Raw genomic sequence first — 22,523 nt, 5'->3', positions numbered from 1 at the left:
TTTCCCCTCTCCACCTCCCCTCCGCCCAGAACAAAACAATGTTTTCAGAAGAAGGGGGGGGGAAACCGCCCAAATCCAAAGTTAAACTTTTCTACTCAAGTTAATAATACAGCCTATTATATGTTCTCTTACCATGAAATCTCTATCCGCTGCCTCTGTATTAGAATTGCTGTTTTATATCTTAGAACTGTATATGTCAGGACTGCTACCTTTTAATTAGAAATCCCTGCATTAGGTATGTTTTCCAGGTATATTTTCTGTATGAACCCTGTATGATCCCAACCCACCTGAACCTTGCCCTACTACCACCCTATACCCATTCAAGGACACACGGACAATAGAGGGATTAGCTGGAACAACTTTATTCAAATAAATTGCCATCCTCAACGTAGCCCACCCTTCCATGGCCTGGAGGAAAACACCTGCCGGGCGGACTTCCACCCCATGGAAATCGCCAGGAACTGCCCCACCTCTGCACCCATCTCGACTGATTGCCCTTCCTGCCAAACAACAGGGAGCACCATCAACGACAGGAGAAGAGAGATTGACATCTCTCCATCTGAAAGGAGAAGTCATCTCCGCACCCAGCTAATCCGATCTCCCACCCGTCGCCCTTGTCTCCCCCTCCCTCCTAGTCCAGAGATTTCCATGCATGAACAGGAGGGTATATAGGGGGACTTCACCATTTCCGGGGGTTCCTTCCTTCTTTCCAGAGGCAGGGACCCTACAGCTGTAGCTTTGCATTCTGCAATAAAGGGATCAGTTTGTTTTTCCTGACAGCATCGTGTGGTCTCTGTCATTTTCCCGGCGGAGCTGAACTTAGTGCAAATTTTGGAGCTTCCGACCCGCGTCTGTCCTTCTTAAAAGGCAACGCATTTTGGGGTACATTTTTCATAACAATATGGCGAGCCAGGCAGGAGACTCCGTTTAGCCGTACTCTTGGGGCGCCGTGGTTGGGGAGCCCAAGCGCACCCAGCCATTTGCAGGGGGGATCCCCTTCCCCGACTGTCCCTGGAGTTCTGGCCTAACTGGGATCCTTAGCGGGACCACACAGGGAAAACAAACAGGATCCAGACGGCCGTGGGGGTTGTTTTCCAAGATTTTCTTCTCCTGTTGTCGCGAGGTGATCAAGCTTCAGGAAAAGAAGGCAGCGCGCTGCGACGTGAGTATCAATAGGGAAATTGGCTTTTCGGGGTGGGAATTGTCACAGCAATCAAACTCTTTCCTATTTTTCATAGCCAAAAAGCCCAAAGCCCGTCGGAGTCTGCCCAGGCTGGAGGTTTTGCGGCTGCCCTTTTCCTCCCCAAGGCTTGTTGTCCGTCGGAGTTTTGCCCAGATAGCGAGCCTTGGCAACTCTTCCTTCTCTCGCTTAGCTATCCCGGGTGAAGACGCCCCTCTGCCATGGCGACCTTTTGTTAGGTATGACCCATGACCAGAGATTGCAAGTGCGCCCGTTCCCTTTTCCTACTTTGCATTCCTCAGGTCCGATCTGGCATTGCGTAGGCAAGCGTTCAGTAGGACCTGAGTCTAGAGAGCAAGAGGCAGGGAGATTGCTGTGGCACTATTAAATTGTGGGTGGGAATAGGAGTCCTCCTCGGAGTGTGTCCACTTTCCTAGAACGTTTTCCTAAGGAGACTTTCCAAACCCCATTTTCCCTTAGAGAGCCCTTTAGCAAACCTTCCCAAGCCCACTTTCCTATCGGAGTCGGTCCACTTTCCTATCGGAGTCTGTCCACTTTCCTTAGACGTGCCCCAGGTTCCCAAGGAGTCCCCAGAACCCCGAGAGACCCCACAGCCCCGTCGGAGACTGCCCAGGGCTAGAACTTGCGCAAGTGCCCCTTCGGAGACTGACCAGGGCAAAAATGGGTGCACCCCTGTCCAAAGAGACAACTCTGCAGGCTTCAGGGGAGAAATAAGCCCAAGGAGAGCTTACTTCCCGTCTGAACTCTGATAGACGCCTCCAATTGTATTTAAGAAATGTTTCAGGGTCTAAAAAAACAAAAGAAAAAAAAACCAAAACAAAATGCAAGCTTGCTTAAATAATTTTTATGTAAGGGCTTGATCAACCCAAAAAAACATGGCAAATATTAAAAAGAGTGGACGTAGTGTGTAAAGGTTTATTTTAAAGAGGCTGTAGAAGGCCATTTTTTCCTCTCCAAAAGTAAAAAGAGGGGCAGGATGAAGGAAAATAAAGAGTTGTAACTTTGAAAATGCTTGCTCAATGCTTTGAAAATATTTCGAAACTTGAAAATGTTCACTTCATAAACTCCAGCTATAAGTGGATAAGAGATGTACTCAATGTTTAGAAATGTTATGGGGTTGTGTATAAATTGGCCACAACATCCATAGACTGCCTTCTTAAGTGTGCATAGTTAAAACTGCCAACTTGTTTTAAATTTCTAGTATAAAGAAACAATGTTGAACCAATCAATCTTAAACATGATAAATATGAGAATGAGGTGTGCAAATGTTGTTATTGAGAGAGGCTACAAAGGGGAGTCTTTCTCCAAGTGACTAGAGGAATATTGACTAAAGGAAAATTGAACAGCTATTCCTATAAAGGCGATTTGTTTGTCAAAAGTAGAGCTTCCATAGCCAGGAATTGTCTATCTGAGTCTAGTTTTAACTTTGATTGTGTTGGACAGAAGGGTTCTTGTTGGGCTCCTGATATCAGTCTCTTAAGGAAAAAACTCATCTGCTAAAGGGTTCTGTATAGGGTTGGTATTCTCAGTCAAATCTTCTGAATCCTGCATCTTAGAGGGTTAGACTAAATGACCTCAGGGTCCCTTCTAACTTCCATTTTAGAGCTATGTGAAAGGCAATGTGTCTGATGTGGTGATGGGTTGAAATTCAGCCCAGCTCTGCTTTCTGGCAAGGAAAGATTATTGGTTTTCAGAGTTAGAACAAGAGTGTCGTTGGTTTTTAAGGAGTGATTATATAAGTTTGTACCATTTTGTCTATTAAGGTTTAAAGTTTAAGCACATATGAAAGTCTTGACCATTTTCCCTTGTAAATAAATGGCAGAAAATATCTTATGAATTGTGACCCTGTAGCCATTTTCCCATATATGAGGGGGCAGGGAATTTTAGTCTGCCCATGGCTGAAGTTATTTAAAAAAAAACCAAACATTTGCAATTTATGAATTCTGACTGGTCATTTACCCGTACATAAGGGGGCGGGTCATTGTTCCGCTAATGACTAGAGGGAAAGCACACTAATAATAATAATCCACATTTGTGAAATATTTTGAATAAAAGTCTGCACCCCAAAAACCCTGTAGATAAAGGGGGCAAATCTAGATTTCTTTTGCCTGGGGTATCCCCAAAAACCCTGTAGATAAAGGGGGCAAATCTAGATTTCTTTTGCCTGGGGTATGAGATGTTTATATAGTACAGTAAACATGGCTAATTAGTGCCATGACTTCATTAAGGAGTTTAATTTGACCAAACTTTTCTTGCAGCTTTCTTGTGAAAATATTGGGTTGGGTTGTCTGTGAAAATATTGGGTTGTCTGGATGTTGAAGTTTTATATATTTAAAGTTTAAGATTTATAAGCCTGCTTCCTAAGCAGCAAGGAACAGGAAGTAAGAGGTGTCAGAAATATCTCAGGACACAAAAGCTATAGAAATGGATTTAAACTGACCAAAAATAATTTAATTTGACCACTTTTTGTTGCTGGTTTGGTGGAAGTGTAAATTGTTGGGTTTCTGTGTAAAATCTAACCTATTCACCCTTCCCTTCCTCTATTCAAATGGTAATTCAGCCAACACCAGCAACACTTTCAAATGGTACAATGGATTTCTGAATCATGAACTTTGTACATGCACAGAGGCTATGCCAGCTTGAAGAGAAAAAATAGAGAGAAAAAGGAGGTTAAAAACAAAACAAAACAAAAACAGCAACCAAATGCTGAAGGGCCTGTGCCATGCAGGGGAAAATTTGTTTAAATTTCCTTATGTGTCTTTGACTCCAGGGGGTCACTTGAGAAAACAAAAGGGTCAAGTGTTGGACCATCATTCCAAATCTAATATGCAAAATTCTTTCCAGAGGTAAATATCTCAGCACTCCCACTTTGAGTTCATCGCTTGAGTACTTTCATCGCTTGAGTACTTTTTGTTGTTGTTTGTTTCCCCTTTCAACAGGATACTGATTGTGATTTTAGTCAAGGGCTTAGAAAAAACTCCAGACTATGCAAACCAAGGGTCTGCTCCCCCTTTCCAATGGGTATTCAGGAAGCACCTTCAGATACTTATCTCGCATTTGCATTTCACCCCAAGCATTAACTCCTGCATAACCTCCCCCCTTGCAAAGTTCCAACCTAACATGCAAAAATTATTCTCACAGCTTTCCCAGGAAGAACATTTCTAAAGGATATGTGAACCTTTAAGAAGACTAAACCCCAGTAACAAGTGTTTATTTTTTCCTTTCTCCCACAGCAAAAAAAAAAGGGGGGGGTAGTGAAGAGATACAAACAGTAATTTCTTTCCTTACAGTCTGCAAAACGAGCTTAAATCCCTGCTGTATTAGTTTACTTCCCGCTATAGTTTTATATATTTCCTTTACTTTGATGCTTCTCTTTAGGTTGCAAATAATCTGCTTTCATTTATTAAATCAGTTTTTCCATTATGTCTATGAAATTAATCTAACCATACTTGTACAACTTTAGATTGCTACTCTTTATTTTCATTTGAGATGCTCATTATTAGACTGATGTTTATTCAGGTACCATCTGTGTTTTTCCCCATAGAGTTCTCTTTTATCAGATAGCACATGATGACTTTTAAGGTTTTTCCCCATTATTTTACCATTCACCTTCAAATCTTTAGGTTACAGTCCAATATTAACCTGTATGGTCTTTATAATGTCTTCATATTATTTGATAATAATTCTTTTTTTTAATCTGAGATTTTTGTGTCAAGTCCATCTGAAAAAATTGTTGTTTGAGTGGTAATCTAAATATTATTTTGTTCTTATTTTTGATTTATTTTGCACTTCTACTTTTTTTGTATTTCTACTCTTTATTTCTGTACATGTGAATGTAACATCTAAGTCATTCTTTCCGTAGTAGTAGTAGTAATAATAATAATAATAATGATAATGATAATAATAAACCCCTAGGTAAAGGAAAACAGACTTAGCAGCTAACAACAGTAGTAATTATATAGAAAAAATACTTAATGCATCAAGATTTTATTGTTTGCAGCTTCCTAAGAAAACTCCAGGAGATGTTTTTTCCCCTTTTTCCCTCTTCTTCCCTTTGGCTTTTGCCCTTTCCTTCTTCTAACTGTGCCCTTAAGTACCCTAACCCTGCCCCTTACAGCATACTCCTTCTACAGATGTTACTACAGACGCAATGATGGAAAAAACCTTGAACCCAAATCCTCCGGACCACAAGACTTTTACCTGCAACAACAGACACCAGAGTTTTCAAACTGGCCACAACTATCTCATTCCAAAAGGATATGGGCTGACAAAGGGGGGAAAGTGAATTGCAAGGACATATGCTCTCTTTTGACTTCAGGACTCTGTGCCCTGTTAAGAGTTGGCCTCAAGATATGCAACTGATATATAATTATGTTTTATGTTACGTGATATTATGCAGAAACGTTGACCTATGCCTGACAAGTATATGTTATTTCCACAAAGGGGGGGGGCATTTTTGTGTGTAATTGTTTTCATGTTTAATGTATAGTAAGTTATTGTATGGTGGTATTATTCCTTATACGCCCAATGGAGGACTCATGTTTTCTAAAAGATCAGGCTATTGCATAGTCCATTATTGAGATTTAGATCAATTTATGACCACATTTCCTTATCTCACCTGGCACTTTGTAGTGTGCCAGCCTTCTTTTTACCAAGAAGCAGTTTCAGGATTCATGAAACCAGCAGATACAAGAAGGTGTATATGCCTTGATTTACCTGGAATGATTCCTTATAGAATTAAATTGACCAATTTGGACATGTGCCCTTTTCAGAATGGTTTTTATGGGGCTGTATAAATTATAATTGGGTCAGTTCTAATTGGGCAAGTGTATCCAAGGTGCAAGTAGCTTTCTCCCTTTAAGAGTAACTGAGCAACTCCCTACTACAGTGCAAGACCAGAGCCTATAATAAAAAAATCCCATAGAAAGCCCAAGGCAAAGGCATCTCTCTCATGACATGCCCAAACCTGTGGCAGCTATGGTGAGTGCCAGGTGACATGGTCGATATGAAAGCCCTAAGGGGATTCACCAGGGATTGTTGCTGCTGTGCCATGATGGAGGTGTGGGACCAGAAAGCTAACTTTTACACCTGAGAACACACAAAAGGCAAACTCCAAGGAAACTGCATTTTTCAGTCATTGGTGGACCTTCCCGGTAATGTAAGGCATATACCATTTCTTATAAAATGCTTCTCCCAAGCCCCCCTTTGAGCCGCCACCACATACCCCTAGGTTGTGCCAATGTACCACCTGGGAAATGGAGAATATTATGTGAGGCAATGATTGGTTGTTACACAACAATATTGCCTCAGAGAGGGGGCTGTTATAAAATCATATTGGGGGGGGGGGTTGCAGGACACCATTATTAATGAACAGAGAGGGGTGACAGCTGCAATACCCAGAATCCTGTTCAATGCCATCTTCCCTGTCTCCCCACCCCTCCAGCTAGGACGCGACCCTGCCTGAAGGAAGGCTTAAGGATCTGCATATGCACAACAGTTAGCATAAACTCACACATTTCCCCTCTCCACCTCCCCTCCGCCCAGAACAAAACAATGTTTTCAGAAGAAGGGGGGGGGAAACCGCCCAAATCCAAAGTTAAACTTTTCTACTCAAGTTAATAATACAGCCTATTATATGTTCTCTTACCATGAAATCTCTATCCGCTGCCTCTGTATTAGAATTGCTGTTTTATATCTTAGAACTGTATATGTCAGGACTGCTACCTTTTAATTAGAAATCCCTGCATTAGGTATGTTTTCCAGGTATATTTTCTGTATGAACCCTGTATGATCCCAACCCACCTGAACCTTGCCCTACTACCACCCTATACCCATTCAAGGACACACGGACAATAGAGGGATTAGCTGGAACAACTTTATTCAAATAAATTGCCATCCTCAACGTAGCCCACCCTTCCATGGCCTGGAGGAAAACACCTGCCGGGCGGACTTCCACCCCATGGAAATCGCCAGGAACTGCCCCACCTCTGCACCCATCTCGACTGATTGCCCTTCCTGCCAAACAACAGGGAGCACCATCAACGACAGGAGAAGAGAGATTGACATCTCTCCATCTGAAAGGAGAAGTCATCTCCGCACCCAGCTAATCCGATCTCCCACCCGTCGCCCTTGTCTCCCCCTCCCTCCTAGTCCAGAGATTTCCATGCATGAACAGGAGGGTATATAGGGGGACTTCACCATTTCCGGGGGTTCCTTCCTTCTTTCCAGAGGCAGGGACCCTACAGCTGTAGCTTTGCATTCTGCAATAAAGGGATCAGTTTGTTTTTCCTGACAGCATCGTGTGGTCTCTGTCATTTTCCCGGCGGAGCTGAACTTAGTGCAAATTTTGGAGCTTCCGACCCGCGTCTGTCCTTCTTAAAAGGCAACGCATTTTGGGGTACATTTTTCATAACAGGTATATGCCTTGTCTTTTTTCAAGTTGTACAACCTTTCTTACAAATCATCTACCTTTGTTGCGAGGCCTTTGTGTTGAGTACAGTACTGTAGAAGATTGGGGAAGAAGAGGGAGGAAGGGAAGGTGGGAAGAGGCTTATATTATTTTGTATAGTGTAAATGTGGGGTTTTGTGTCAGCGTCAACTGGGTAGGTTCTCTTTCTTTTCGTTTATTATATTTCCTTGGTAGTGAGATGTTTTGGGGGCAGGGTGTGGTTGGTTGCCTGTGCTTGGCTGCAGTGGGATTTGTTTGCATTTGTGTGAGGGATGGGTCAGGTAAGCCCGATTAATTCGTATGTTGTTGGTGGCTTCTTGGTTTTTTATTCTTAAATTTTCAAATTATACATCTTAAACATCTTACATGTGGAAAAATAGGGGTGGTTGGCTTTTGCTGGCCAATTCCACAAGCAACTGAGTCCCCTAAAGTTCATGATCAGTCAGAGATGAATGGATGGGGGGCCGGATCCAGTGGAAAATAAGGCAGATCTTTATTTTTCTGTTGCAACAGAGTCCCCTCCCCTCCTAGCAAGGAAGCAAGAGAAACCTACAATGGTGTGCAAAGCTTCTATAAAGACTTGAAATTGCCCACAAGACCACTAACCCAACATCATACATATCGGTACATCACAGAAGGTGGGTCTCAGCAGAAAATCAAGAATGTTGCTTCTCTCCTGTCTGCCAGGATACCTGACAATGCCTTGTTTGCATTTTCTGGGTAGCTGGGCCATTCCTTGGAGATGGTAAATACCGTAGTTCCTTTATCTCTTACACATATTGATACTTGCCAGACAGTATTTGCAGGGAGGTGTAAGCCCCTACAGTCCAAAGACAGTTGAAAAGCGTTTCCCATTTCCTTCCTCCTTGCAGAGAAATATTTGAGGTCAATTTGGGAGAGTCAAAATGGCTTCAGGGTTGCTCTCCTGCACTATTTCAGACGCATGGTTTATATACTTATGTATGTGTGTTTGCATTGTATATTTATGAACATTTATTCTATATATGAGACCTTAGAATTCATATAACACATATGGTAATAGCATATATCCAGGGACTTCCCGCCTTCCATGGTTCATTTCATTTGCCTAGCTTTCCTGCATATTTTACTGTAACCATCTGAAGAAGTGTGCATGCACACGAAAGCTCATACCAATGACAAACTTAGTTGGTCTCTAAGGTGCTACTGGAATGATATTTGTTTGTTTGTTTCGACTACGTCAGACCAACACGGCTACTTACCTGTAACTGTAACCATTTTAGTCAGTTCTCCAGTTTACATCATTCAGATATTAATCACACTGTTGAATTTATCCTAATGCTGCATCTTCAGCTGTACAGTTATTTTCCAAATACTCAGCAAAGATTTTTCCATGCCTCTTTATATAGATACTCTTCTTGTTCTCTTATTCTGTATGTTAAACCAGCTAGTGTTGCAAATTCTATCATCTTAGGGAAATACATTAGTCTTTGTTTTTCATGCGAGACCTTTTCAGCGCAATCATATGTATGCATTAATACAGGGATCCCCAAACTGCGGCCCTCCAGATGTTTTGGCCTACAACTCCCATGATCCCTAGCTAACAGGACCAGTGGTCGGGGAAGATGGGAAATGTAGTCCAAAACATCTGGAGGGCCGAAGTTTGGGGATGCCTGCATTAATACTTACTGAGTTCAAAGGGGCTTCCTCCCAGGTAAGTGGGGATAAGATTGCAACCTCCTTTTGGGGCATTTCAAAGTGGTGCCTGTCAACAACTCGGCTATCAAAGCAGTAGGAGGCCTATGAATCTAGCTGAGTGCTATATGTGTCACAGGAGGCTTGCAGAACAAGGGAGGCTTGGTGAGAGCTGTCCTTGCATTTTAGGTTTTTCTCCTGAAAACTATTTGTTTGAACAGGCCTTTACAACACAATTCCCTGCCACTTTTAACCAGCCACTATTGATCCTTTTAATTTGTGCTTTACTGGTTTTATTTCCCAGAAGTTTATAATTTTAATTTTGAACAAATAAGCATTTCCACAAAAAAATTGAAACAGTTCTCACCTATCAAACCTCAACTCCCCCCTTTCAGCGGTTCCATGAATTTACCCTCTTCTTTTTCTTCATATCCCAGTTAACTATTTATTCTTTTCCTCATCTGCAAGTTTTTACAATAATTCTGCTAATGTCTTAATTTGTTTACAGTCGTTTGTAAATATTTACTGGTTTTATTATGACCATGTAATGAAAGAGCAAACTATTAATACATCAATGAAAGAATGCAGACCGACTTTGTTGTAACCCGATAGGAAGGGATTATGTGGATTAATTTTGAGTGGAAAGCCATACAAACCTCAACCCCACATCTGACCTCTAGTATTTACAGTGCCATAGCGGGTGGCGCTGTGGGTTAAACCACTGTGCTGTTTGGGCTTGCCGATCGAAAGGTCGCCGGTTTGAATCTCTGTGACAGGGTGAGCTCCTGTTGCTCTGTCCCAGCTTCTGCCAACCTAGCAGTTTGAAAGCACACAGTGCAAGTAGATAAATAGGTAACTCTCTGGCGGGAAGGTAAACTGTGTTTCCGTGCGCTGCTCTGGTTCACCAGAAGCGGCTTAGTCATGCTGGCCACATGACCCGGAAAGCTGTCTGCGTACAAACGCCGGCTCCCTTAGCCTGTAAAGCGAGATGAGTGCCGCAATCCCAGAGTCGTTCGCGACTGGACTTAATTGTCAGGGGTCACTTTAAGCTTCTCTCTCGGGGTCCTCAACTTGAAATGTAGGAGTAACAATGGACAACACTGCAGGGATGTTATAAGCTTCTCTCTCATACCTATTTCCAATATGGTAATAGAAGCAGAGTACTGTACATTGCAATGTTGAAAAGCAGTCTCCTGCCCACAACCTGACCTCAATTATACATTATAGGGCTGTTGTAAGCCACTTTCTCAGCTAGTCTCCTCCAGTTTGCATTATGGAGATAATGGACTACAAAAGACCTGAGTTAGGAAGATCATAAGTTTCTCTCTTTGCTAATGCTGTCCCATCTTTGCTGAAATCTTTGGTTTCTCTATTGATTTATTTGGACAGTGCCCATTTGCACCCCTGATGTATTTTAAAATGTGTTCTCAATTAGAACCAAGGGATGGCACATTTAAGTGAAAAATGGTTCAGTATAAACATTTTGCATGCCATTGGGGAGCATCTCCTTAACCAAAAGACAAGAGTAAATGAAACCACAGCCACAGTTCTGGTAGGCACTGATGGGAGTCAAGACACTCAGCTATGGCAGCTTTCAAATTAAAAGTAGAATGAGGACTGTGATGTGCTGTGATTGCTAGTACTGTAAAAAGACAGGAAAAGAAAGTTGTACATCAGATCCCATTGATCTCCATGATTGCTAAGGTTTTACATGCAATGTTTTTCTATAGGTGTTTTACATATCAATACTTCCTGCACCTAATAAATGTGAAGAGTCAGTTTTCATTTCTTAGTACATAAAGTACAGTATTGATCTGCTGTGTAGAGGAGGTTTTCCTTCTATGTGAAAGGAACAGGAAGAAGGTTCTTGTTTGGATTATTTCTTCTGGGAAGTGGAGTACATCTGGTTTAAACTGGTTTTATCTTTCTGTCAAGGTTGTACTGACTATAATAGTCATGCCAGGAGCCTGGGTTTTCACTCACTTTGCTTTCTCTTTGTTCTAGTGTTTGTTTCTGTATGCTATAGTGTTAAGGTTTAGCCTTATAAGTTTTTGTAAGTTTTATTGTAAGTGCTGCAACTAGATTTTTATGGACTGTGGCAATCCTGAATGTATTGGATTTGTGACCATTATGCTCATTTGCCTTCAGTAGCAGTAAAGCTCTGCTGCATGAAGTACAATTGCCTCTGGTCTATTTTTTGAAAACTCTGCTACATATTTTAAGTTTTTTCCTCCTCTGGTGCTGGCATGTCACTCATATCATGTTCCTGCTGTAATGATGGTACTGGAGTAGTATCAACACTACTGTGGCTGCAAGTGGAGAAGGCACACCTGCATTCAGCTCAATGCTTACTTGGAGCCAGATTTGAAGTAGCAATTAAATTAGCTTGGTCTTTGCTGCTGTGTAAACTTTGCACAGCAAAGTGTTACATGTCTCTGAAGTCATTTGGCTGAAACTTGTGGGTCTAATGTCGAAACTCCAGACCCCTTAGGGTCTGTAGCACTGTAGATTTAGGTAGAAAGCAAATAACAAAAATCTTGTTATGGTTGACTGCCTCTTGTTGCATTACTAATCAGTAAACCAGATTTAAAAGTATAATCCACTGGATGAAGTATGGAAAGTTGCTTTGCCAGTATTAATTATTCTTGTTTGGCACTTTGACTCATCAGGAGGCCAGTGGAAATTTCCATCATACAAGATTTGTTAAATCATAGTTATAACCTACTTCCATTAGGTGGAGCTTATGGAGCAGCATTAAACCTGCTGAGCTTGTTATCAAGGATGGAGGGAAATCAGACATTGTTAAGTTACAGCGAATCCGAGTAATCCTATTATGGGTGAATCAGTAAACTGGAAATGCAAGACAAAGCATGTATGAAATCAGCATGTCAAAATCCTGAGGTTATGAAATATTTTTAGCAAAGGAAATCCAATACAAAGCTAAGGTTGATCATCTGCCTTCCACCACAGGCCAGGCAGGGGAGCTTCAACACCGGAAATTTGGTTACTGTTACTTTATACTTTATTAGCCCATCAGGTTTGTTGCTGCAAAGGCTATATGTTGCACCAAGTTTGAGAAATGATATTTTGTCTCCTAAACTGCCAAGTGAAGACATGAAGGACTGATCAAAACATTAACATTGTGGGAGCTACTGCCAGTCCACACCAACCCATCATTTTCAACCATTTAGTTGGATAGCAGCTAGAGCAAAATGAAGAGCTCAAAGTAGTTAAACAGCAGGGGTAAGCCACTTCATGAAGCCTTTCTTGTCCTTCAAAGTATGAGCCCCCTCCTCCCATTAGACAGAAAGCGTTCACCACTGATCGTCAACTTGCTTAATTTATGCTCAGAATCACATAGCACACAAATTGTGTTTTCAAATATCTTTATTGGAAGGCCATGCATTGCCCCCAGTTGCTGTATTTCAAATCACTGTACATTTACTTTGTGAAAACACTGGCTGCATTTTCTAGTACAAAAAACTAAAAATTGTTCAGGAATGTAGAGAATATTCAACTTAAATAGCGGAAAAGTGCACCATAGTTAACAGCTGCACTGCAGACATGTCTGCATGTTCCATAAGATTTTAAATAACTATCCTGTCTCAACACACAATATAAAGAGCAATTATGAAAAACAAGACACTTAAATATACTTCTAAGTTATTGGGTATAGTTTGCTGGCATTGGATAACCTATCATTGGCGTGGTGCCAGTTGCAGGGTATGCGTACTGCTGCTGGTTCATTGCACCGTGCATGTTTGCCATGTTATTCCCATACTGCTGATCATAACCATTCTGATAAGCTGGAGTGCCAGCTCTAAATCCACCCTGCATGCCAGCTCCTCCAAAGTTGTTTCCAAAGGCAGTTCCATTACCAAAACCTTGAGCACCATAGCCACCATTCTGAGCTTTTGCACCGAAGTCTCTCTTGCCCACTGCACCATAGGTTCTTTCAAAGTTTTCCCTCTCTCTAAAACCAAATCCACCTCTTTTGCCCGCAGAGTATCTGTCACGTCGGTCACCTCTGGAACGACCTGCAGAAAAATTAGAAGGAAAGTTTAAAAAACTATTCGTTACCATTTAGGACCTCCAACTCTTAACAACCAACCAAAGAGGAATAGTACTAGAACTGAACACGTCTTTACTGGTTACATTTAAGCACTGAAAGCTACTGTTAAGAGTTATTTTCTACTGTGATATTACAAGGAAGATCCATTTTAGGGCAAAAAGCAATTCTGATGTCCATTAAATAACACATGCAATGGAATAATCAAATACTAGAAATATCATACTAAGACAAGTTAAGATTTACCTGAACCTCTGTCTTCAACCAACTGGAGCAATTTTGGGTTGATTGCCTGATTTGCTTCACGAAGTACAGAGATGAGGTCGCTTACTTGCTTTATATTGTTAGGTGTAAAGAATGTGTATGCTGTGCCTGTTTTGGTACTGCGGGCAGTTCGTCCAATTCGGTGGATATAGTCCTCAGAGGAGTTAGGGTAGTCATAATTGATGACAAATTTCACATCTTCCACATCTGTAAAGTGTTGCAGTGCGGCAAAAAGCAATGTACAAAATTTTGCACACCACAACAGCCAGATGAAAAAGCAAGTTAGACAGTAATAGATTTTAAGATGGTAACTGCTGTAAAGAATGTTAATTATCTATTCCTGAAAAAATAAAAAAATAAAAAACCACAACACCTGAGATCATGGATGCTCTCTCTCCTCTGAACCTCTTTGCAATTCACCCCGTGATCTAAGTCCTTACCAGAGTGCCCCTAACAAGTCAAGTGACATCTGAATGCTTCTTGCAGTAAGACCAAATAAGTTCACAGTAGCCTCTTCCGTGTGCTCCCAAGGACCTCGGTATAAAAAAATGAGGTCTTGCCACACACCAGAAGCTCTAATAGAGGGCCACACTGCTTGTCTTGCCAAGACCTTTCAACCGCAGCTGCAAGAAAAACATACCTGTCCCCGAAAGGTCATCAAGTTGTTTTCATGCACTGTGTCTCGTCTAGGCAAGCGCTTCCAAGAAGCCAGCGTTCACTTGAGTGTGTGTCTCTCTCTGGCAGGTCTCGACATGACGGTTAGGGTATAGGTGACGGAGGAACTCCAGGTTTGAAAAGCCACTGCTTTTCCCACCCCAACTTGTAAAATTGAGAGGTGGACTTTCAAATTTCATGTGCCAGTACTCACCAATTTGTACAAGGCTCAGTACATTTTAAAGCTGCTCTCTCTCCATTTCAAAGGTTGGAAAAAAACCAGAGATCGCTGTAGTTTAATTATTCTTCGACATTTCAGCAAACTCACTGAAATCCAAAGACTCACGGACCACAGCAAACAGTATGCACACAGACTAAAACAGCAGTGCACCATGGCAGTCATGCAAAGCATGGAACAGTAGAAATAACCGGGCAAAAGTGAACCGTGAATGATGCTACCGTTTGAGAGAACAGTTTATGGGCTCGTAGTTTTTGTCTTTGCCTTTTGAAGATTACTGGCACACAATGTTCAACTTTCACCTCTCTATTGGACTGGAAGCGTCCAGACGATCACTTCCACTAGTCCTCCATCCCCCTCGAGTCCTCCGATTGTCATGCCTAGGCCTTGCCACAAAGACTGCACCTTTATGTGAAAAAACTTAGAAAAATGCAGAGGTTAAAGAAAGCAATGAACTTTCTTTAAAGTTGTCTGTCACCCAAAATAGTTATACTAACCTAGACCTCTGGAGGCAACATCTGTAGCAATCAGGATAGGAGCCTTTCCGTGTTTGAATTCTGAAACAAAGAAAACCGTAATTCATTTAAAAAAACATTTGTTATTCTAGCAGAATAACCCTCCGTCCACTGAATTCATAATTTAGAAGCCGTTCTGAATTACTCACCATTTAGAACCCAGTCGCGCTCCTGTTGACTTTTGTCACCATGGATACCCATTGCTGGCCACCTGCAGTAATATTTACCGTCCCATAAGTATCTTTTATCAAAGTCACTAAATTAACAAGTAGTACATTAGCAGTGACCTTTTATTTTGTCCTGCACAGCCAGTAAACGCACATGGCACCCCTACCCCAGGAAGTTGTTCTACTTTTATCAAGAATACACTTCTACAGTCTTTATCTTGCTACAAAATTCACACTTCATAAAATCTATTGGAAAATGTTGCTCTTGAAATATGGAATTACATTAATCCTTACCTGACAGTTCTGGAAATTATGGTAGGGAGACATAATTGCTTGGGGTTCTGCAGCACCAGCATGGGTACCACGGAATAGGCTACCCCTCCCCACATTTCAGGTATACAAATTTTTCATATTTAAAGAACTGAATTATTCCTTCAGTGCCTATGCTAATTTGGTTCACTGGAAATATTTACCCATCTCTCCTCATTTTTCTAGTAAGATCATCACATCTTCTTTTGGTCTCCACAAAGACAATAGTTTTGTTTTCTTTCTCGCTCATTATTTCTTCCATCAACCGAATAAGCCTGTTGCAAGAAAACGGTAGTATCAAAAACTTTCAGAAGTATGGGATTTGGCACATCTTGCTTCAAGGGAAGCGGTCAAGCCCCAATGCAAATGACTTCAGAGTATAAGACATTTAAAGATCTGCAGAATGCTTAAACTATTCTTTCAACAGAAAGCAATTCCAATTTTACTTACTTATCATCTTTCTCTACATCATGACATACATCCACTATCTGCAGAATATTGTGGTTTGCACTTAGTTCCAATGCGCCAATGTTGATGTGTACATGTTCTTTTAAGAAGTCTTCTGCAAGCTGCCTAACTTCTTTGGGCCATGTTGCACTCCACATCAGAGTCTGCCTGTCAGGCTAGAAGTAAAGGGATATTTTTTAACACTGTCAGTTGCCCAGCTCCTGGAACCAGCAAGTTCCTGGGCACAACTTCCCAACTGTGTCCAATAAAAGTGTGAACTTACTCTAATCTGGTCTACAATTTTTCGAATCTGGGGCTCAAATCCCATATCAAGCATTCTGTCAGCTTCATCAAGAACGAGGTAAGTGCATCGCCGGAGATTTGTTTTTCCAGCTTCCAAGAAGTCTATGAGCCTACCGGGTGTTGCAATGCAAATCTCCACACCTGAAAGCAAAATTTAAGGTACTTAGCAGTCATTTCTCAAAATGATTTTGCACTCTGTGGCTTATAAGCTATCATGGTGAGCCTTAACATATTAGAACGTTGTTCAGCTGTCTTTTTCATACCTCTTTCCAGGTCACGTATTTGTGGTCCCTTAGGAGCACCTCCATAAATACAAGTAGACTTCAAACGGCAGGCTCTGCCATATTCTGCAGCCACTTGCTGCACCTGCTGAGCCAGCTCTCGAGTTGGTGCCAGCACCAAACACTGTGAACAGAAGTAGAAATATAGTCATACTGGACTCTGCGTAATTACTGGTACAGATTGCACTGAAAATGACAGGACATTCTATTTTTTTTACTCCATTCTTTACTTTTTTACTTCTCTCTTCAAAGTAAACACACTGGTGCAGATTCACTTCTGGCAGTAAAGTTCATTACGACTTTATGCCTTTCGGTTAGCATTTTTCCATCTCTCTGCAAGTTTGTGGTGGACAAATAAATCATATGGCTTCAACTACTGCTATGGAAGATGTAATGAGCTGTGTTTATACTACTGTAACAGGGATTTTGGCCACTGGAGGGTCATAGGGAGCAAAGCAAAACTCATCAATACTGCAGTGGCAGTACTGTTCTGTGGCACTCGGGGGAAAAAATGGAAGCTGCTGAGAAGGCCCAGCAGCTTAAAAATAATGAAATAGACATGCTCCCATTAGTTATTCGCAGAACTTTAACCCTGAGGTCCCTGCCCTTTTTAGTCCTCCAGTTCAAGCTGCACCCCCAAAATTTGAACCCAAAGATCAAAAATCCAAACTTTCACCTCACTCTTATCACAAATACAAGTTTCTACAGCCTTGACATCCAGGTTTAAGCTCTTGTTACCCCTGCCAAACAACACATTTCATGTTGCTCTATACTTACAATGGGCCCATCTCCTCGTTCTAGGAATGGCTGATGGTTAATGTGTACTATGGCAGGCAACAAATACTGTTGGAAAAAAAGGAAGAATCTTAGTTCAAGAATTTTTGTTCATTCATTTCAATCATCTGAACAGCTAAATAGAAGTACTTACAGACAGTGTTTTCCCCGATCCAGTTTGTGCTACGCCAACCATATCCAGTCCACTCAAGGCAACAGGCCAACCTTGTGCCTGAATAGCAGTTGGTTCCGTAAAGTTCTGTCTCTGAATAACTTCCATAACGTTTGCTAAAATACAAGGAAGTATGTTAGTTACGTCCAACAACTTTATTAAAGAGGTGTATACAAATATGTATTTATTACCAATGAATTTATTACTTACCAGGAAAGTTAGCTTCATAGAAATTCATAACTGGTTTTGGACAATTGTGGCCTTTAACTGTGATCTCTTTGCCTGCTCTGTATTGTTCAATCTCTTGCTGTAAATAAAAAAACCATGACTCATCAGGTGTAATATTTACTGAAGTCACTAAAACAATGATTTAAACACGCTTTAATTGCAGCATAATTCAAGCAATATTGTCTACAAAGTGAGTTTTCATACCATAGGACGTCTGGCAACATCAGGGTGTTCCTGGTAGAAGTTCTTCTCAAATTTAGGAAGCTCATCTAGATTCCATTTTTTCTTTGTAAGCTTTTCTCCAGGGTTCCCAAACTTCTTCCCACCTAAAGATCCCCCTCGACTTCCTCCAAAACGAGGGCCACCAAACCTGCCAAAGCAAATTTTAATTCAGTGTCTTAAATAGCCATGGTTAAGGGGCATATTAAAAAACAATGGCTGCATCAGTATATCCCATAGCTTCCAGTCCAAAAGTTAAAAACACAGTAAGGTTCAGAACTGGTATGATGCTAGAAAAAGAGAACTGAAGTTGGGTTAACGCTAAAAAAAACAAATGTAGCTGACGGTAATTGCCGGGCACTCCCTCTTTGCGTCAGGCTCCTAAGTGGGCGGGGATGGTTATGAAACCTACAAGGTTCCGGTAAGAAGCTAGCTTTTTCAAGCGGCGGGATTAGGCTACTTCTCTTTTTAGACACATATATTAACGCTACATTCAGAGCCGGGGGAGAAATTCGAATAAATCTGTAGGGCGCCTGCGCGCACCCAAAAGGGCTTCTAAATCCCGCTTAGTCTACCCCCCCCCGCCTAGCCTTCGTTCGCTAAATTAATCCCATTTCTAGACTGGGCTTTTTTGTCCGGGGCGCGTGGCAGGGGAGAGGTGGCGGGGGAGGCCGCCCGCCCAAACGCGCCAAGCCGCACACAAAGGAGGCCGAGAGGCGTCTCCCTCCTCCCTCCGTCTCTCGCTCCCTCCCGCTTTTGTCTTTTCCGTCTACGCCACATTTTCTAGTCGGCGCGTCCATTTTGACGCCGGGGCGGGGATAGAGAGAAGCAGACGGAGGAGGAACAAAGGCAGCCGCCGGCATTTTGATTTCCCCCTCAGTCGCCGCATGGCGGGGCCAGCCATTGACATCCGCCCGAGTCCAGAGACAAAAAAAAAGGGAGGGGGGTAGGGGAAACCGGTTTCGCCGATAAGAAAAATCCCAGTTCGCACGCCCTTTCCTCCCTCCTGCCCGCTGCTCTTCTCTTCCCCGCCCCCTGCCTAAATCGCCCTTTTTCTCTCCCCCCCTCCCCCGCGGAACACCACCGTCAAATTTCCCTCCCGCTCCTGGCCCCCCGCCACCCGCCCATCCTAACAATCGGGCCTTGGCCAGCGACAACATCCTTGAGGCGGTCGCTCATGCTTCTCCTCCGCCCCCTCCCCACATTCCGCGCGGCTCGAGCGGTCGCCGGGAAACGGCTGATTCTAGCCGCCGCCATTTTAACGACCCCGCCATCCCAGCCCCTGATGGTATTTTAAGCCTCGGGAGCCGGCCGCGAGTTAAGTGAACTGAGCCCCTCAGGCTCACCCGCGGTCCCTCTCACTGGAATACCCAGGCATGCTGACGGCGACGGCGGCGGCGATCAAGACGTCGATGAAACGGCAAGGACGGTCCACAAGCGAAACGCCGATGACGAGGGCGACTGAATGGGGAGGGTTCGGCCGAGCGGATGCCGGTTATATACCCGGCGCTGCCGCGAATGCCGGGAAGCCGGCTCGTGACGTCAGCGACAAGTTTGTTCGCGCCCTCTTCCCCCGCCCCCGCACGCGGGTTCCAGCGGGCGGAAGACTCTCTTCTGCTGTTCCTCGAAAGGCGGGGCAGGGAAAGGGGGGGCCGCGCGTTCTCGTCCTCGAAGCCGGCCGGCCGGCGTGGTTGTAAAGGAGGCCAAACGGAAGCGGCTCTCCTTGTCCGGGCTGCCATCAACGCCGGCCTAGGAAGAGTCTCGGCCTGAAACTTCCTGTAGGGCCTTCCTTTCCCCCACCCCACCCCACCCCACCCCTTTACGCGACCTCCCCCATTTAAAATCGAAAGGAGGGTCGCCCCCGCACACCTTAGGGAGCGAGCTGCCTGCGCCCCCGGGAAGTGAAATACCGTGCGGTTAGCGATAATGGCGAACTCTTTATGGCTTAGGGAGCCTTTCAAAGCGATGGTAATGAAGGAAGCCCTTCATAGCGCATATATTTACAGGAAATGTACAGCACCCACTATGGGCGTAGCCAAGGGAGGGGCAGCTGCCCCCACAATCAATAAAAATCAACATATAGCAAACTCGGGTTCTGCCCACTAACAAAAGGCCTACCTTTCATGGTACCCACTTTGGAAAATCCAATCCTATTGTCAGGGCAAGAGGAATATCTTTCGAACCTGACTGCACTGCACTTAACAGCAGTAATATAAAAGTCTCGAGTCCCTGACCTGATGAGAACCCGATCCTATTAATTTTGTGCATCGTGCTCCTCTTTGGCGAAGTTGCTTCTAAATTTCAACTGCAGAGCGACCTTTCTGCGGCAATAGTGTTGCCCCAAGACAACAGGCTCATTCCCCCATTCCCAAGCACCCTGCTCGGTTCCCTTTTTGCTTGCCAAAAAGAGTAGCAATAATAGTGATTTATTTTTTCTTGATTGTAGTTCAGAACATGAAACAACAGGTTATAGGGACGGCATCATACCGAGAGGATGCAACACGCAGGATAGGAGGAGAGGGGAAGGACACACCCCTCTGGATGATGACAACCATCACAATACAGTGGTTCCTCGGTTTATGAACACAATTGGTTCCGGAAGTCTGTTCATAAACAAGCGTTCATAAACTGAAGCGAACTTTCCCATTGAAAGTAATGGAAAGTGAATTAATCCGTTCCAGATGGGTCCGCGGCGTTCGTAAACCGAAAATTCGTAAACCAAGGTGTTCATAAACCAAGGTTCTACTGTACTAGAATGTCACAGGCCAACTTGCAGCACTGAAAAGAGTCATTGCAGAGGTCACTGCCACAAGTGCATATGAGCTGTAGAAGGGAAAGAGTGCACACATTTGTGTTTTTAATTCCCCTGGGGTCATCTGATGGAGGGTGAGCCAAAACAGGTATTTAAAAATAAATAAGACACATGGCGTAAGACCATAGCATTCTGCTCTCACAGGACTCACAGGAAACTTGAGGCTGATCCACACCCTATATTTAAAGCACATCTAACACACTTTAAAAACACATGACTTCCCCAAAGAATCCTGAGAACTGTAGTTTTTTTTAAAGGTGCTGAGAATTATAGCTATGGTTTCAGGGATTTTTGGAGGAATGATGTGTATTGGATGTGGTTTAAACATTTGGTGAGAACCTATCTAAAGACTACCCATTGGAAACAAGGTGGCAGCACAAAATTATTATTATTATTATTATTGATAATTAAATTTGTATACTTCCCTTCATCTGTAGACCTCAGAGTGGTTCACAACATATACAAGATAAAAAAGACAAAAGAAATAATAAAAACAAGAATAACTTCCTCCCCACACATTTTATTATTTTTATTTACTCATCCGAAACCTATTTTGGTATTATCCAGGAATTGATTCAGTTTGAGTAAGGCTGCAGAACATGACTGGAGTGCCAGGACTATTAGTATTATAAAGGAAAAATGATGATTGGAATAGACATTGAAAGTGCACAGAACCAAGCAAAGAATACCCATACAACAAACAAAGAGTTTGGATTTGATATCCTGCTTTATCACTACCCGAAGGAGTACTCTGCCAAAAAGCAAAGTAACAGTACAGCAATTATCAGATTTCCCAGAAGACTGTCAAGCCTCTGGATAAAGATACCAGTGGGGACTCCCAACAACAGCTACAAACAACACCATTTAAGTGCATAATCCATTTTTGGAAAAGGAGAGCTGAGGTCAGGTGTATAAAATCAGCAGTGCTAATACCCCTGTACCCCCACACTATACCTACCTTGGGAATTTCAAATGATCATAGACTCTGTGTGTTTGTACGTGTGTACGCTAGTTGAAGTGTCAGCTAAAGGCTTACAACAGACTAAGGGACTGCATCATCAAAGCAAAAACCATGGAAAATGAAAGCAAAAACTCAGAGCTACGTAGCTCCAGTATGCAACAGGTCCCAGATAAATTCCCCAAGCATAAGGCTTTATTTCTTCCAAAGTTTGTAGCCTATGGCTTTATAGCTATGGCTTTAAAGGTAATATCAGCACCTTAGACAGGGCTTGTAATTGAATATGCAGTCAATGCAGTTTTAAGGATCAGTGAAATATTAACCATGCTAGCCATACCTATTAAACATCTGGTTATTGCATTCAGCACTAATTGACTCTCTGGCTTCAAGGATAATTTATTGCAATAATCAACAGAGAAAGTTACCAAGGCATGGACCACTCTAGTCAGACTATCCAGGAACCGTTGTAGCTGGTGAACTACTTGAAACTGGAAAGAGACACTTCTCACCACAAAGGCCTCAAGTGACAGTGCTGTATCCACGAATACCCATGAAGTACATACCTGAGTTACACAAGGTTGTAGCCAATGCTGAAATGAATGGACCCAAGTTAGCCATATTCATTGATAATAATGGGTCTAATCCAAGTACAACCTACCATAAGATATAGGATCTGTACTTTGGCAATGCCCAGGGCAATGAATGTTACTTTGGCATACTGCAAAACTACACACAATTGTGTAGTTCAGCAAGTATGTGTTGCTGGTATTTCCTGGACTAAAGGAAATAC

At 42.7% G+C, this 22,523-nt stretch overlaps 1 protein-coding gene across 4 annotated transcripts; it reads right to left on the bottom strand.

The window, feature by feature from the left end:
* Positions 1–12,692: 12,692 nt before the first annotated feature.
* Positions 12,693–19,489, bottom strand: DDX5 (DEAD-box helicase 5). 4 transcript variants are annotated; one of them, XM_035103983.2, is made up of 13 exons: positions 19,334–19,489; positions 17,949–18,114; positions 17,727–17,823; positions 17,499–17,632; positions 17,348–17,413; positions 16,553–16,694; positions 16,270–16,430; positions 15,990–16,162; positions 15,704–15,814; positions 15,213–15,274; positions 15,046–15,105; positions 13,639–13,863; positions 12,693–13,360 (listed from the first exon to the last, which is right to left on the bottom strand). In XM_035103983.2, exons 1-13 carry the CDS (start codon positions 19,339–19,341, stop codon positions 12,987–12,989), a joined length of 1,779 nt encoding a protein of 592 aa, XP_034959874.1. In that variant the 5' UTR covers positions 19,342–19,489; the 3' UTR covers positions 12,693–12,986. The 4 variants fall into 4 exon arrangements, with proteins under 4 accessions (XP_034959874.1, XP_060127964.1, XP_034959872.1 ...); XM_060271981.1 differs by having other exon boundaries at positions 15,213–15,278; positions 15,705–15,814; XM_035103981.2 differs by having other exon boundaries at positions 19,310–19,462.
* Positions 19,490–22,523: the final 3,034 nt, after the last annotated feature.

This window comes from Zootoca vivipara, chromosome 2 (assembly GCF_963506605.1).
Source record: "Zootoca vivipara chromosome 2, rZooViv1.1, whole genome shotgun sequence".
Lineage (NCBI taxonomy): Eukaryota > Metazoa > Chordata > Lepidosauria > Squamata > Lacertidae > Zootoca > Zootoca vivipara.
The sequence above is the reverse complement of the archived record's forward strand: the minus strand, read 5'-3'. Positions and strand labels throughout refer to the sequence as shown.